Source organism: Tauraco erythrolophus, chromosome 29 (assembly GCF_009769465.1).
Source record: "Tauraco erythrolophus isolate bTauEry1 chromosome 29, bTauEry1.pri, whole genome shotgun sequence".
Taxonomy (NCBI): domain Eukaryota; kingdom Metazoa; phylum Chordata; class Aves; order Musophagiformes; family Musophagidae; genus Tauraco; species Tauraco erythrolophus.
Window position 1 is genome coordinate 4838285 of NC_141493.1, and position 17826 is coordinate 4856110.

A 17826-nucleotide genomic window follows, 5' to 3' on the forward strand; every position below is an offset into this window, starting at 1 on the left:
ACATGTGCTTCCAGTTCACCCAGTGTCACGGTCGAGAATTAAAACCTCATTTCTAACTCAGTGCATTATTTAGGTCAATGCAAATGACTCAGTCTCCTAAAAAAGCAGCTTATAAGATCTCCTACAACAGAAAAGAAGAAAACAATGGTTTGCTGCCATGTTTTGAGGACAGGCTATTGTCACAGGAGCCCAAGCACCCAGCATGCCACTAACAGCTCTGCCAACAGCCACCTCTTTCATCCTTGATAGGTTGTTTACCTCCACAGTCCTTCTCCAACAAAAAAACCCCAATACTTATTTTATTTTACACGGTACTCTGAGCCAATTATTTTCCCCAGATTATCTCGAGCAGGCTGGGGGAGCCGTCTGGACCGAGCCATCCCCAGCCCTACCCAGACAGGAACGGAGTCAGAGGCAGACAAGTGAGAATGACTTCAGAATCTGACCTTCTGAGCTGGACTGTTAAAAAAACGAACAAAAAACTGTCTGATGCTACTACAGTTATTTCAATGCACTTTTAGCAACTGCGAATCTCTCCAGTTTCCATGACAGCCTGTGAAAAGGCGGCTGTAATTGCTGTTACTGTAAGCCAACAGTGTCTCACACACACACAGACGCTGGGTTTGCCCCCCAAAAGGTAATTCCATCAAATTCACACTGTGTCCTGCCAAAACAGAAACCCCCCAGTTCTGCCCTGCGAGGTCCTTCCTGGTGGTCCATGGAAATGCTGCCCATGTATCTCCTGCTGGGTCCCTGCTACTGCACTGCGTTAGAGACAGCTAAAAATACTTTTCATCCATTCCTAATATTTTTTCCACATCTGCCGTTGCTGTGGTTACCAGCCTGCTATGCCATTCTGAACAGGGAGGGTGAGGCGCTTTGCTCAGCCATGAATGGGGAAGGAATTGTCCAGAAACACCCTGCGAAACCCTCCCGGCAGCACCTCTGAGCGCAGGCAGGCTTTGCTGGGGTTTCCCAGGAGCAGAGGCAAACCTGGGATCAGGCTCCATGAGTAGCACGGGCTCTTCCCAGACCAGCACCAAGAAATACCCCTGTGCTAACACAGACCCAGATCCTGCTCCCGGGGTCCCCCCGGCTCTGACCCCACCCCGTGACAACAGCACGGGTCAACGTCTGAACATCAGGGCCAAAGCAGGATGCAAGTGGCTGAGTGGAAGAAAAGGAACACCACTTGCTGATTTTCCTTTGAAAATGATACTGTCACAGCCCATCAGGGCACTTGTGAGCTCGACCTTAAATAAAACCAGGGAAGCAAAACCAGTGTTCTCCTCAGCCGTACCACTTCAGTCCAGTCTGAAGCTTTTGAGGTGTAGAGAAGTTTTAATTTTGGCTGAAATCAGGCACTGCAGAGCCAAGATGAGTCCAAACCGAAAAAAAAAATCGCACTTTTCCAGAGGATTTTTTCCCAGCTTTTCTTAAAAACAGTTCAAGGTTTGCCTACACAGGTGACAGGAACGGCAAGACGGGATATTACACAGCAATGCTGACAGGCAGACAAACCTTTCTGAGGCCAAAGATACATTTCACATCACCCATTGCCAAAAAACAGATTTAAGGAATGCAGACGTACTATATTTCTGCCTGGCTTTTACTTTCCCAGAGACTTTCCATCAAGTAAGAAATACTTGGAAAAAGGATCCTGACACCCCCATTCCCAGTTGTCTCCTGGTGAGCCCTGGATGTACAGAGAGACCACAAGATCTCACACACAAGAAGCAATAAGCACTGAGCATCTTCTAGAAGCAGCTAAAGACGTTCACGCCCAGAGGCACGCAGCAGCGGGCCTCGAGGACACGCCAGAAAGGATTTTAAATGGGAATGGAAAGTGGGATAGAGAAATCCCCAGCTTGCTTGCAAGTAAAAGTTACCTCATCTGCTAAGTTCAGTTTTCCACTCTCTGTGGTATTTTTGCATTTCTCCATCCCTGTCAATTCTTCCAGCTCTGGAAAAAGCCCCACAATTTAGTGTCTGTGAAGAACTAGAAGAATTCCTGTTTAGGCTGCAGCATGGTTCATTCGGGAGATGGTGGGAGATGGTGGGAGATGGTGGGAGATGGTGGGAGATGGTGGGAGATGGTGGGAGATGGTGGGAGATGGTGGGAGATGGTGGGAGATGGTGGGAGATGGTGGGAGATGGTGGGAGATGGTGGGAGATGGTGGGAGAGCACAGCTCCAGGCCACATCCAGCGTGAGCCAGGAAATCCCCTTGGTGGATGGGTCAGTCCTTCACCATCAGGGACACGTCCCTTTGGACAACATCTGCACTGACCCAGTGGCATGACAAAACACCTTCCCTGGTGCTCTGGACCTCTCAAAGATATTTTACCTTCCCCTGCTAAGGAAGAAGGACCTTTGAAAGCATTTAAATATTAAAAGATATTTAAATAATCTTCAGGAGTTTGTTCTGGCGACGTGCTGCAGACTTTCAGCCACTGTCGCGGCTGACACTGTTTATTCTGCAGCTCATGTTATTTTTACAAGTTGTTTTGTAGCTGTTTCTTCAAAAAAGTGCATTACACTCTCCAGCAACACTGACAACAAAAAGACTATGCTACTACGCTTTGAGTCTCACCAGTGCTTCTACCAGCCCCCCCCCAGCAAAAGCCTGATCTATGATTCAGAAGGGACTTTCTCTCCCAGAATTAGAAAAAACAGTAATTTCTTTCCCTGCCAAGCCAGGACCTCAGGTGCCCAAAGCCAGATGAGCCTTTGGAGGAGCAAACAGGTTTCATATGCAAGGAGAGACCCCCCCAAAAAAACCCCAACGACTGTTGAGGAAAGGGGCTGCTCTCTGCACCCCACTCGTGTGCCTGTGTGCTGGGGCACGTGCCGCTGACTGCCACCAACCCCGGCAGAGCCTCCAGCCAGAGCCACAAAGCCCTGGAGAAAGCAGCCTCCCTCCCTCGCAGCCTCGACACAACCATAAAAGAAGTTGCTGGAAATGGCCCAGCCAGGACTCACCGTTTCGGCTTCTTCCAGCTGCTGCAGGCACCATCCCGGTCTCCTCTACTTCCTCACTCCAGAGGCAAACCAGCTCCCAAGGCACTCGGTCACCAACCACTCCAACATCACCTCCTGCAGCCACAAAGCCACCCGTTCCCTCCCTCGGCAGCCCTGGCTCTGGAGCCTGGACCTGCTCCCAGGTGGAACTTGTTGGGGGAGACAGGTGGGTAATTAGGAGCCAGACCAAGATGGGGGTGGCCGCATGCTCAGGGCTACTTAGCAGCCTCGTGTCCCCATGTCTTTTCTTTGGAACAACTTTGCTTCAAACAAGGGTCTGTCTGGGGAAGTTTTGTCCTGTTGCACGGGCAGTGATGGAGCCTGCTGTGACAGCAACATGGCGCAGTTCCCCGAGCAGGGAACAGGCTCAGGGAGCAGAGAGGTTCCTGCGGCGGCGGGGCTGGCAGCTGGTGGACAGGGCAAACGAGCCAGTCTGCACCTGGCTACAGTGCTTTGCTGAGTTTTTCCTCAATGTAGAAATAGGACTTTCTGCAAAGTCCAGCTGCACAGCCACTTCTGTGTAAATGTGTGCCCCGAAAGTCCCAGGGCTGCCACCAAGGCTCGGTGGGTTTGCCTCATCTCTTCTGAGTTTGGGCTATGCTGAGCTTTAACTTTCCTTGTGTTTTTTTTCACCTGTTCTCTTCTGAGAAGAGCAACTCAGATTTTCTTTGACGTGTTTAAAAGCACCCTTTGTCCGAGCAAGAGAGCAGGACCTGCTGAGTACTGGGGCTTCTCTCTTTGCATTTACTGGCTACAAGTTTGGTTTCAATAAAATGCAGCAAGAAAAACGTGGGCTGAGCCTGGACTTGCAAGGTTTGCCGTGCTGAGGAAACCGCTCGCTCACGTTTCCAGCGGAAGAGCAAAAGCCTGGGCTCGCATGCTTTGCTGAAAGAGGACAGGGTGTTGAGGCTGAACTTCATGCTCTGTTCATCTTCTTTGAGGAATAAAGTGTTCCAACCATGTCAAAATCCAGGTGAGTTAGTGATAGCTAAGCAGAGAGGAAGAAAGAGAGACTATCAGCAAACGTAAGAAGCAACATGCTTGGTTATTTCTAGGAGTCGTTATGCTTTGTTAAAGGATCCCTTCGTTAAGGGGTGCAGAGTTAGGTGCGTGAGATGAGAAGTGACCCCGCGTTTGGCAGGCGAAGCTCTGGGAGAAACGGGCAGTTCAGGCTGTGTCACGTCCGAATGGAAATAGCTTTTGTGTCAGGCAGAAGTGCTCAGGGTTGTCGGGAAGAAAATCACCAAGTCTGAGTTCTCCAGGGTGACAGAAAACTAGTTTTATGAGAAAACTTGTTGACCAGGATTGTCCTGCCTCCTCCTTCGGTCACTCAATGAATCTGATGGAGCCCGACACAAATTTGTGTAGTTCTTTAATAATAACATCAAGGTCAGCAAGAGTAATGACTGAATTTAACAAATGACACATGCAACAAACAGAGGGAGTAAAACATCATTGCACAGCACTGGCTGAACTGACAAAACGTAATTGGACATCAAAACACGAGGCTTGTTTCTTTTCCTTTGCTGCATCAGCACCACAGATAAGGCAATGGTTCCAACTGGTTACCCTCAGATCTTGCCAGAGCTCTCAGAAGCCGGACGTTATGCCCCTTCCCCAAAATCAACAGTGACAGAAGATGCCTTCACACACCAAGGAGCAGAGAGAGAATTTGGATGACCGCAGAGTTCGTGGGGGTGAATGCTTCAAAATACAGCCAGTGACAATTTGTAATATTATAGCAATTAAAAAAAATTTAAAAAAAATCTGAATCTTTGTCAAATGCAGCTGCTCAGTCCTTTGAGGCCGCAAGACACACTGACAGACGGTTCTGTATGAATGAAAAACAGCGGGAGTGACCAAAGTGACCTGTTTAGAGCAAATGAAACGACTGTTTATTTAATGCCATCAGACAGCTGGTACTGCTGGTCAGAGCAGCCTACAGAGGAGCACGTGCAGCCAGCCAACAGTGACCTGCTGAAGTCTTCCGAAATCGCAGGGCAGATGTGGTGCCACCCAACTCCTTTGGATCTGTAACGAATGTTCACTTAAAAACTGGCTAGTGTGGGTCGATAGCCTGTGTACTGTGGTTCTAGGAAAGTTTTATAGACAGAGAATACATAGGGTACCGTATATCAGCATACGGTACGCCAACTAATTCAACCTCATTTACATAGCATTAATTGTCAGTGGGAGCTGATTCAAATTCAGGACCAAATTTTCCCTCTCTGATGGCTTTACGTTAAGTTCCTTAGTCAGTCTTTGGGGACCAGCATAAAAGGACTACGATTTTTAAAAGCATGTGCGGGACTTTTGGGAAGCTGTTTTAGGTCGATCCTAAACACAAGCTCAGGTCCCAAGTCCGCCACCAAACGTGCTCTAATTTTTCTGAGGACATTAACAAGAGTCCACCAAAACTGGCAGCAGCACGGGTGCTCAGCGTTGGAATTCAGTTATCCCACACCCGTTTTGTTTGTGGCTACCCACCGCGCTCCGGCCGTATCCCACCCCGGATCCATGTGCAAAACTCTTTGGCAACGGATCGAGGGAGGGTACAGCCCGGAGCTCCAGCGCTTCAATTAATGCTGTATAAAATAGGTATTCGTCACTACAGGAAATATTTGTACATTTATAAAAAAGCAATACAACCGTAAAGAAAAAAATACAACAAGCACAGCTTGATACGATAACATGCCATGAAATGTCATTGGCTTTATAATAATTTACTACAACTTGAAAAATGTTCTTTTATCCACAAGGGATAGGAAATGCTTCCATCTAACATATGGTAAGCATGCAGTAACAATATGTACAACAAAAAATTTGGAGTTTGTTTCTTATTCATAAACTGGATGATTACACAGGGAGTAATTAAAAGTTATTGCTTTTCTAGCCTGATGTAGGTTTTATGTTGCTTCTTTAATACCGTAGGGTGTTTTTTTTCCCCTTGGTTTGGGGACAATGTAAAATTCTATACACATCTGCAAGAAGTTAGCTTTAGTCATGGTGTATACACTGCTTTTTTCTTTTTTTTTTTTCCCCAGCAGTAGGTTTAGATTTATTGGTTAATTGACACTTAAGAAAGAAATTTCTCAATTCTGTATTGTTGAAAATCAATTTCTTTTCCAAATTTTTTTGGAAATACTTTTTCTGAATAAGAGAAATATCCATATTACACTAGTCCCGGTTTTTACACCTTTCATCATGAAACCAAATTGAACAGCTATTAAACTAGATCCCATCCATCACAAGAGGGAGTCCAACCAAACTTGTGTCAGGGTGTTAGAAGCTTCCCACTGCCACCTGCCAAGCCCAAAGTCGACGTGTTGAACTAACCACGGCCCGTAGCTGATACAATCTGACGTAACGAGTAGCAAAACTGTTGGTTTTGCTCCTAATTGGGGGCTGTTCTGTGCTGCCTGCAGACAAAACAGTGTTGTGGGTGAATTAATCAGCCTTTTTGCAGAAGAGCCAGCCTTGGCTGTAGGTTGAGTCTTCAGATCCATCGTGACTGATACACTGATCTCATCTAGTAGATGATACACTGACCTAGTGGTGGGTAAGGCTGGTGAATAACAGACTGACTCTGAGTCTCACGGTAAGGGTTCATTCACAAATGTCCTTACCAAAAGGGTCCCAGGTCAAGTCTCCTGAGTCTTTTTCTTGTGTTCCCTTTCCTCCTAGAGCATTTTTTTTTCTTTTTCCTTTTTACTTTTTTTTTTTTTTTTTTCCTAGAAAAGCTAGAATTAATATTTCCAACAGCACTGAAGTGAGTACTTGGCAAAGCGTTTCTTTATCTGGTAAAAAATTGTATGATTATGAGAACCCTTAGATATTCATAGAACTGCAGCTACAAAGACGGTTTACCTCTTGTGACCTCGCAATTTCCAGAGAGAGGAGTCATTTTGTGAGAACTGATCCTGACAGTCAATCAGAGGGCCAGAGGTTCGACTGAAGTGCTGAGTGATCTCACCTATTTCTAGCACTGTGTTGCGAAGGCAGGTGCTCAGAAGGTTTGCTATAGGAGAACAGACGCGCGTACGCAGTGTTGTGGAACACGGTGGGGGTCCCCTGAAGGCAAGGAGAAAGCATGGAGAAATGCAGCCAGTGCATTTCTTGGAAGACTGATTCCCATCTTGCATGTCGGGTGTGTTGGTTTTTGCCTTGGTCAATAACTGCCAACAGAAGTGACGTTGCTGAGAGTTGACAAGAGTGAGTAAGCACACTGACTCTTCTTCACTACGAGTTTGGAAGGCATCTGCTACTTATTCAGGAAAGGAAAACAAACAAACAAAACCCACGTGGAAACATTTCTAGGGAGAAAGAATGCAATTTACAGAAGAAAAAGGAACGCATCAGTGGTGGCCATTTCAAACTGACGGTAACAAGGAGCCCAAGCAGACTGGATTTAGTGAAATCAATACCCCTAACCTCTTGTTTATATTCAGAAACTTTCCTTTCAAAATGGAAAACAGCATTCAATTACTCTGCTGAACCGCAGAGCTGTTAACTAGATGGACATAATTAGTCTAAACTGAATGCAATGACTCTTCTGTCAACCATACCTTTCCCAGATTCCTTTGCTCAATTTTTATGAACTCCTCTGTTCCACTGGGAGAGCTGAAGGCTGACCTATCATCAATTATTCCTTGTCCTCAGGGGATGGGGTTGAAGCCTTGTGACATACTGACTGGTTTATTTTCCCATGTAATTCGTTTTCCTAGTGACACTCCATTTTCTTTCACCTGCACTTCCACTTCCACATACCAACATACGCAAATCCAGACACCAGAGACCCACCCCTTCTCCTTTCTGGACTCTCCGAGATGACAATACCTTCCCTTCTCCAATTCATGGTCCACAGGGACAGCTGCCTGTCATCAGTTCTTTTCGGATGCACGAGGGTTTCTGCACTTGCAGACCTGCTGTTGTCATTATTTGCGTGGCAGCTGGCACATGGGTGAGATGTGATCAGCTCTCTGTCATACCTTGAGTCTTGTACCATGAAGTTTGTGCAGTTGTCTCCAGGTAGCTAGCTGGGATGTCTGCACTTGGAAGAGTCTTTGCAGTCCTTCCCTGGGGAGAACTGCCTCTCCGGAGAGCGTACTCTAGTTATTCATTCTTTTTTTTTCACTGTATCCTGGAATCACCATGGCACAAGGAAGTGTTGGGGACAAAGAGGGGGGAGAGCCTTGCTGAAATGGAACTCAAGTTATTTGCCTCGTTCCTGCAGTCTCTTGGCTTTTCTTGCTTCGATAGTTTGGTGGCACTGATGCACAAGGGATTTTAAAAATAAAGAAAACTAAAAGAGAAAGATGACTACAAAGTCGTTCGTTCCGTTGTCACCCATTTCAAAAACGGTCCAGCTTCCTCTAGCCCCCCCACCCCCCCGGAAGATGGATGTGATACAGTACTGCTGAAAAAGCCTCTCAAACGCTTGTGGAAGAGACGGGAGCAAGGCTGACCCCCTAGACTGCTGGGCGAGGTGGGGGCCGAGAGGGAGGGGGGGCCCGGTTGGGTGGTGGGGCTTGGGGCGGTGGGGGGAGCGGGGGGAGCGTGGAGGACGGGGACGGGGTGTGGGGTGTGGGTGAGCTGGGCGGAGGGGGGGTGTAGATCGGAGCCGGGGGCGGGGGGTTGTAGATGGGTGCTGGAGGTGGCGATGACGGAGGGTATGCGTTGTTGAGCGGGTATTTGGGTGGGGCCTCTGTGTTCTTCACTCTGGTGAAGTTGATGCAACGGCCCTAAAAGAGAAGAGAACAGAGTGGAAAAGCTGAGTTACTGCTCGAGGCAACGGCGTCACAGCCGAGATCCCTCCCTGGCTGCGTGCAAATCTGACGTCGGTCTGAGCATTCCTGGGCACACCGCTCTGTTCCCTCTCGTTCTCCGAGATGGATGTTTAAGAGCAAACCCTGTGCTGAGCAACCACGAGGTTAAACCCTAACAGCAGCTTAGGCAGTGAGGGGGATGAAACCCCCCCGTACTGTTGTCTGACTGCAGGAGCCTCATTCAGAGCATCGAGCACTTCAGGCCATACTGAAGCTGCAAGAGCTGGTGAGAACCGTTCCTGTTCTCCAGAGCTGGTGGCTGAGTCCGTGCACGACCCGTGGTCCTGCCTCTACATGTGCCTCTTCCCAGGCCTCAGTCTTAAACTTCCAACAGCGTGAAATGTGGACTTTGCACCTTTGGAGCCTCTATCTCCTTCAAATGCCTGGCTTGTGTCTCCTACTTCTCACCATTTACCAAGCAGGCAAAGGGAAGATTTGTTTAACTAAGACAGTTTCTTGCTGAGAATTTTTCCTGAAATACATCCCTTCTTCACTAGGATGTCTTGATACTCTAGTGCTCATGAGAAGCCAATAAACTGCTTTTCTCACTCTTCGGTGCTAAGCTACAGTTTGTTGTACATTTTTAAACAAAACCTTTGCCCTTAGAGCTGTGTTGTTTTTTTTTTCTCCTAAGTTCCACCTGTGAAAGATCCCACTGTAAATACTCAAATGTCAGAATCAGCACTATTGTATTATGGATTCATTCTTTCAGATATGAAATCATCCAAAAAGGCACTAGAGGATTTCTGAGTCCATACTTTGTTTTTGGATTTGTGAGTGTGAACTTATTTTCTGTTTTCCTCTTTCCTCTCCCAAAGTAAATGTTTTTCCTGGTGAAAAAATGCCAAATGGAGCATTGAGCCCATGCAGGCTGGAGCAGATCTGTCGGGGTACAACATCAGCCATTCTGAATCCTTTGCACGGCTCTGTATCTTCTCCCTGCTGGACCCAGCCAACGGACAAACACTCTGCAGAAGGGGGACCCGAAGTGAGTTAAGGGAGATGCTGGTAGAAAGGCAGAAAGTGCTGGGGAAGGATTCGACAGGGATGAGAGGAGCTGGTGTGGAAGGGGCTGACACATAAAGAGATACAGACAGCTCCTCTCCAAGAGCTCTGCCAATTATCTCATCGTGTTCTGTGGATATGAAGAAACATCTGCCCGAGCCACAGCCGTTCAGCAGAGGAAAGTGGATTCCTTGCTGAAGCGACGAAGCATGCGGAGCAGCCCACAGCTGAGCGCAGGCTGTCTTGTGCAAGCAAAGGTCGTGTAAGGGGAACAAAGATTTCACAGTGCCTGAACTGCATCGAGTTCAAGACGAGAGCAGAGCCTCAGGGCTGCTCTGAGCGCGGTGGCAGCTGAACCCTCTCTGCATGGCTCAGCCCCGGCCTTCTGTCAGCAGGAAGAACCTCTGGCTTCAGCTCAGGTTCTCCTTGAGGAATCATGCCCTGTAACAGTCACAAATACGCCCACGGTAATGCCCCTCCTTGAGTATTGATGCTCTTTCCATTAAGGCTTGTCCTTACGGCACGACAAGACAGAGGGGAAAAGGGAGCAGAGGGTTGACCACTGCTCCGTACGCTGCGCTGGTGGTGGCCTCTGTGCAGTGGGGACGTGCTCTCCATCCCTTGCACAGGACAAAAAGCCAATACAAAATGTAGTGCCAGAGTGGGCAACGTCCCTGACCAGAAACACTCTGCTCCCTCCACAGCATCCCAGTGTCTCCGGTGCTGGCCGAAAAGGGGGCACCCTCAGATAGGCAGAGGAAAGCCTGAAACAAACCCACAGCTGTCTCATCTCAGGGTGTCCCTGGTTCTGTTTGCTCTCTGTGGGCTGGTGTCTCTGCTTGAACATCATTTTAATGCACTTTGCTGTGATTTTAAACAGCGTGGGGCAGGCTGGTGAGTGAGTGAAAGTCTGAATCTAAGATGAACTGATTCTATGCAGAAAAAAACAACCCATGAGAATGTTTGCCTTGTTCGAGTTCCACATCTCCTGCAATGCAACTTCAGTAGTCTCAGACTATTACTTGCACTAGTTTTGTTTTCTTTATTTAAATTGAGAATAAAATAAACCCGAACAAAAAGCAGCAGTCCAGGAATCCCAGCCAGAGAACAAAAAGTTGCAATTGTTTTTGTGCGGAGAGATACTCTGTCTGGATGCTCCAGGGGTGAGGTTATGGTGCTGCTGATCCAAATGGAACTGAGCACCGCCCTAAGAGTGCTCAAGAGGATGCAGTGAGGCTCAGAAATCTTTGGGTTTGGGGCCGGGGCAGGGCTTGGGGACTAAAAACCATCTAGTACTCCCAGCAATGCCCAAAGCGTGGTCCAAAATGGTAAGAGAGTAGATCCCGTGCAAAGGTATCACTTATTGATGGAAACTGGCTTGGATAGATCAGCAGTGCCATTATGAAAACGGTGCTGGCACTTCTACCAACGTATAGCTGCACCAGGTTTACACCAGTTGTAGTAATCAGCTACCACCTTGTGAGCCTGTGTCCATGAACTGCTGCTTATGTTCATGACTATTGGTAACTTTTTCTACAGTGACAGGGTTGCTTGGAAATTAAAGAGCTCTTTTCCAAATGTGACTAGATCTCCACTGTCCTTGACAACTAAGGTTTAAGGTGGGCTTGTTGGCTGTGTTGTCTGAGCAAGTTGTTGGACCGGAGTCTGAGCATAAGCTGCTCAGGTGCAGACCAGTGAATGGACAGCATGGGAGCGTGGACACGACAGCCAGCCTTGACCCAGCGCTGGCACAGCAGGTAGCTGTGCTCATCAGACCCATCTTCCTCATTCCCTTGTGCATTACACTGGTCTAACTTCAGAGTTCGAACCTTCTTCCCCTTAAAACAGGATGGAGTGTGCCTTTTTCTCCACTCGAGCATGCTGTTCCCCATCTCTTCCCATTTCCTTCGCTGCCTGGGTCAGCTGCTCTGCAGAGAACTGACAGCGACCCGTTTGGCAACACTTTCTACTGCTGTGCAACAGGTAATTCTGCAGAGCATCCAACGTGTGGAGGGCAGATACACAGCTCAGGCTTCCTCCTCCTTTCACGTGAACCGACAGACCAAGGGAGCTCTTGCGTTTCATTGCTTGACGTTTCTCTCACCCATGCAGATGGGAGGAGATGCCAGATAGGAGTTTTCAGTCCAGATGGACTGAGATGGACTTTGGCAGCCACGCTGCCTCAGAGGAGATGGAGAAGCCGACATCTCTTAGGGGAGGAGAGTTGTCAGACTGAATGACAAGGAGATACCCAGGAAACAAATTACTGTGCCATTGCACAGGGGAGGCAGAAAATGTTTTACTAGTGCCCTGGGTACAAACGCAAAGCAGACCCAGGAGGAAATTGCTTCTTTAACCAAAAAGCTGGATGTTAAACGAGGCTCTCGTGTCGAGCACTACGATAACAGACACGAAAGCGCAGAGGTTGTGCTAGCCAGAGTATGACCACAAACAAGTAATCCTAGAGCTCCGGAAGACCCGGCTTTCTCTGAACTGCATGGCAAGAGATGTGTTTTCCCACCTGCACTTACCAGAAGGGGGCCCTGATTCACAGCTGGGCTTTGTACAATTGTGATAGAAAAATAAAACATCAGCATCATCGACCTACTCCATGGTTCAGTGCTGTTTTATCTGGAAAACTGTCTGGATGAAGATCAAGTTGGCCGGCTAATCACCCATCCATTCAAGCTTTTGCAGGGCACTCTGTTGCCAGCACAGTCCAGTTCATCCCACAGATAACAGAAGTTGATGTAAGCTCTAAAAGACTCTCTAAATAAATCGGCCCCAATGCCTTCATCAGCCTTGGGATGTGGATGCAAAACCAGAGTGAGTGTCTGAAGCACAACAGGTAGGAGAGGTGCAGGATCTCTCTATGATCAGTGGAAACATAAGGATCTTCATCTGACTGTGATTTTAGGAGAGTCTCAACTGCCTCTTTGCCATCCACCAAGGTTTACCACCTCATTTAGGTGTCAAAATTTAGATGGGGTGAATGTGGAAGACGGTGGCAGAACATCCAGGAGGCAGGACATGAGCCCACTTCCACTAAGTGCTACTTTGGACCCTTAAACAGAAGTCACATTTCACCCCAGGAGAAAAAACTCCTTAATCAGACTATACCACAGCTTTGAGAATAAGAGGAGCCAATTCTGTTGGTGTTTCTAGCAGGGAGACAGTAGTTGGAGACACAGAATGTGTGAATGTATGTTAAAAGGCTGCTGTGGCGAACGCCTTGGCCAGGTTTTACTTCCCTTTCTGCAGCCACAATGCTCCAGGGGGGAGAGTCACAGCTGTGCCTCAGAAGAGACAATTGAAGCAATATGGAGACATTATTAGATCTGAAACTTAGTGGGATCAGCAGAATCAGCAAGGGCAATTCACTCTCGGATTTTATGTTGGTTTTCTAGAGAGTACTGCTCGCAGGCGCATGCATAATGAATCCTGCTTGGAGTGGCCTTGCTCCTTCACCTTCCCCAGCTAATTATCTCGGGGTGAGGGCCGGCAGCACTGCCTTTAGGACAGCAAAGCACTTATCCGTGGGAGGCTCGTCCTCTCTGACCATGGGCCTCACCCCCCGAGCTCTTTGCATGCAGAGTGCCGTGGGGTTGCACGCTTGATCCAAGCTTTTCCTTTTGTTCTTCACATCTGGTTGACTGAGGAGCGCTGCCAAGGTTGGAAGAGAAGGGTTGGGATGTGGGGTGAGAGGGACATTAGGCTACTGAGGTCGTAGCACAGGGTGGTGGTTTGCTGAGTGTACAAGAGAGTGAGCTGGAGTGTTTGTGTCTTGGACACGGATCCGGCAAGCAGGGGTGCAAAGAGCAGCAGATGACTCAGCCAAGCTGTGGCATTTCCTAGGAACTCCACAGCCTTGTCCGAGCTACCTCCCGCCTCCTCTTGCCTCTCTTTCTGCTTTTATCTGAGCCTGGAAACTAACTGGGAGACAGACAGTCACTTAAAGCACAGTGCCCAATGACCTGCCCAGAGACATTGTTTGGGATGCATCACATGGAATGCAGCTGTGGGGAGGATGGACCTTTCTCTTGGGACACTGGAGTATTTCTTTTTTCTCTAACCCAATAGCTCTCCGGCCCTCGCCACAGCAGGACTCAAACTAGGAGGAAGCTTTTGTCTTTGTTGCATTTCAGCCCTGCTGTCTGTGGCTCCAGCTGTTCAGGGTGAGGCTCACACACGGCTCAGTGGAAAGGTAATTTAGGAAAGGGAAGCTGGTCTCCGAGCAGTGGCATGCCCTCCGTGGTACTGAAAAGATATCTCTTTAACAGATGAAGATGGAGCACATTTTTCTGAAGTGAAGATGAAAAATGTTTTTGTTTCTCTTGGTTTCCTATCAAGCTGGAATTAATACCTGGAAAAATATCAACATTTTAAGATCATAAAACACTGGGACTGGCTTCTGAGCGCCTGGGTTTAAAAAGAGACACTAGAAAAGATACGACCCTTAATGTCGTTTTGTATGGGTCATTAATAATTCACACTTTCCATAAACAAACCTTGCTGTTATGAGAAAGAAGAGACAGAAATAAAAAGAAATATGGAAATAAAGAAAAAAAGAAAGAGAAAAAGGAAAAAGAAAGAAAAAAGAAATGTAAAAATTAACTTGTGATTTGATACCTGAATCAAGCACGCACACAAACCTGTAGGAGACAGTGGCCAAATGAGTAACAGGCGAACATTAAATACGAGTAAGAGTTACCACTGGTCTCTGCAAAGACACGATTTACTAAACTGTAGCTACTTTAAAAGCAAAGCACATACACGGGTGTGTGAAACTAACACTACATTCCCCAAGCCAAACCCTGCCCACCAAAGATCCCGGGTGCTTGATTTGAGCTCAGTCCAGGCATGAAAGTTCCACAAACCTCTGAGAGGGTGACGAGCGGGGAGAGGAGGAGGAATACAGAGCGGAGAGGCATGGAGGGTCCGCCGGCAGCTCTGAGCCCCACGGGGAGAGGCAGGCAGCAAACTGGCAGTTTGCCTGTCCGCAGCCTGCAAGAGCTCGTGCTGCCTCTCCCATGGCTACGGAGACAAATTGCCTATGGCAAACGTGGTGTGGATCCCCTTTTGTGAAAGAGGTCTTTGCAGAGGGTACGTCACAAAACCTCTCTCTAAAACTGCATCCCTTTGTGCCTGGACAAAGGTGATACTGGGAAAAGACCAAGGTGTGAAATATTCAATATGTGCTTCCCACCAACATGTTGTCATTTGGGAACAACTTTGGTCGGGGAGCTCTTGGGTTCCCAAGGGCTTTTGCTGCTCTGAACCCCCTTCAAGACAACCCCCAAAATAAACCCCATGTGGCTTCTGCTATGTGGTAGGGTTCTGCGAGCTTGAAATATCCCTGCTTGCACGACCTGAGCTGGCAGCAGGCTCCTTTTTAAATCACACAAGGGTGTCTGGAGACAGTTTTGGGAAACTTAACCAGCTTCTGGGCTTTGCTAGCCAGCCTGTCTCACTGAGATCAGTCTGTGTCGAGTACGCTCGGTAATGCCAGGAAGCACTGCCTCCTGCAGCAAGCACGCTCATTATACGGCTACCTCTGCATCTGTTAGTCACCAAACAACTATTAAAACTGTCTCATTTCGTGATAAAACATCACTGCCACAAAACCATTCCCATCTGTGCCTCATTACCAAATACAGAGCCTAGAACTCAGCGTTGCTCATCAAACCTACCATTCCCAAGGCATTCCTGACACCTTGGCTGCTCAATGAATAATAAATTGGAGACTTGACCTATTTTCTCCCAAAATTAAGAGGAAGACTTCTGTTGCTAAGATCATCACTCCAACAGGATTCTAATAACCTGGTGTCTTACTGCAGAGACAGCACTGAAATCTATGGACTGTTAAGGTCTACCTTAAAAGACCTCGAGAAAAGTACTGCGGAGTGATAAAGTTTGGAGCAAGATTCAGAGTCTTCTGTCGAGTCTCAGCACTACACGCCACGCTAGGTTTGACTTTCTAAATCCCAGGAACAGAGGTACAAAACGGTGTTTCCTTCTGAAGCCAGTAAAGAGGTGGGATTTACCCGAAAAGAGAATGATAAACACATTATCAAAACTAGTGACAAGTGATCTTACACACAGCCACTGAACTCCAGTTATCTCAGAGGCAGATTCCTACACTGCAGACAAGCATCCTGTCTAAATTCAGAAGGAAAAAAGAAGCAGACAAACTCCCTAACTTTCTTTAATGCCTGGATACGGTTTGGTCTGCTCAGATGTTAAAGCAATGGTTTGTATTTGTATTTATATGATCCTTTTCTGCTCACGCAAAACAGTATACTGCAAAAGCAGTATACATTAAAGAGCAAAGGAAATTACTTTAAACATCATGAAGTATTGCAATTTTTGCAGATCTTTCCCAGAATTTTAAATAAGTAAGAGTTTATTTAGCATACCAGCTCAGTCATGCTGGCTTCTGACTACCGATATGTACAGCACTGGGTATCTGAGGGCCCCGCAGTACAAAGAGTGGTTCTGCCAGTTCAGCCTCCAGTTGAAATCTTACTCATGAGCTTACTCAGAGCTTCTCGCCTGCGCCTGGCTCTTCAGACCCACCACAACCCAGCCTCTGCTTCTTGATATCTGTGACCACATTACGCAGGACCGAAGCAGCTGGGGAACCTACTGAAAAGAAAACATTCAGAGCAAGCTCCTGCAAAAAGCGAAACGAGATGATACAGGCTTCTATCTTGCCAAATTCGAGCACGGGAACGAGCTTAATAGCCCCAAAATAGCTCATGCCAAGTTCGGGAGCGTGGCGCTCCCAGTGACGAGTGGGCATTTGTACGTCAGCAAACCGGCCTGATTGCTTTCGCAGGAGCTAGTTCTGGCTTAGTTACGCTGTGGGATGAGTGTCATTTCCAGGAAGATCTGGTCATTCTTCCCATTGTCTTTCTGGAAAGAGGTAGCTAGTCTTGGAGAAATGGTGAGTGACACATCAAAGACGCTGTCTCACACAGGATTGCAATCTTTTTTCTGGAGGTTGAATAACAAAGCCTACTGGGTACGAGGAAAAGAGAGAAAAATTCAAATGAAACAGATTCTTTTGGCAGCGATAACTGGAACAGCTAATCAAGAGTAGTGGTAAATACTCCTCTGGAGAGGAAGAAAGAGCCTGCAGGATCTGTTCTTCCAGAAAGCAGTGATCTGGGGAGGATCTCTCGGGCTGTAATTTGTCTTTGAGCAAACAAGACAGGGCACAGTTCAAGACAGGATCTTCCACAACATGAAGATCCAGTTCAAGACAGGATCATCTCCAACGTGAGAAGAGCACACTCACTGGCTTTTTTCGTATTTTACATGACTCAGGAGAATTACCCCGTGCAGGGCAGTGCTAGTGGCTCAAGGAAACGGGAATTACTGTCCGCTGAATATTGTCCTACCAGCATTTAGTGAGAAATAGTTCCCGTCCCTGCAGCCCCCGTGTGCTGGATTTGCCTTGGCCTCTGAGGCAGACCTCCGACCGTCAATGCTAAAGGCACAACCTTGCCATTCTGTCCAGGGAAAATTTTGCCCTGGATCGAGGTACGACTGGGACGCTCCCCTTTACGAGCTGGCTACTCCCTGCTCAGGACCAGAGGTCTGGCAGCTCAAGAGTCAGCTCTGTCCTTTGTTTTTGCAGTAGTCCTGCAAGCTGATGAGCAGATCACCCAGCTTTTGGCTTGGGAGCTGCTAATTCCAGGAAAAAGAGCTAATATTTAGGTTAACTTTTCCACGGCTATTAACGGAAAACCGCACAGCAATAGTATGTGTGGAAAGTTTACAATTTTGTTCCCAAGCTCCACAGCTTATCAACACAAACCTGCTGGGTCAGACTTAACGACAGGTTAAACAACAGCTCCTCGTTAGCGCTTGCGTGTTTTGGGTCTGCAGAAAGAAGAATCATCCAGCAAGCGGTAACTTAGCGACGTAGTGGCGGGGGAGTGACTTGGGAGTCCACACAGCTGGTTTTATTC

General features: G+C 47.6%; 1 protein-coding gene across 1 annotated transcript in view; it reads right to left on the minus strand.

Moving 5' to 3' along the window:
* Nucleotides 1-8488: 8488 nt before the first annotated feature.
* ANTXR1 (ANTXR cell adhesion molecule 1) overlaps nt 8489-17826 on the minus strand; it is a 104115-nt gene continuing 94777 nt past the window's right edge. Inside the window, exon 18 of the mRNA XM_009984230.2 lies at nt 8489-8761. Coding sequence (XP_009982532.2) covers nt 8489-8761 — 273 coding nt within the window. The remainder of the gene's footprint in view (nt 8762-17826) is intronic.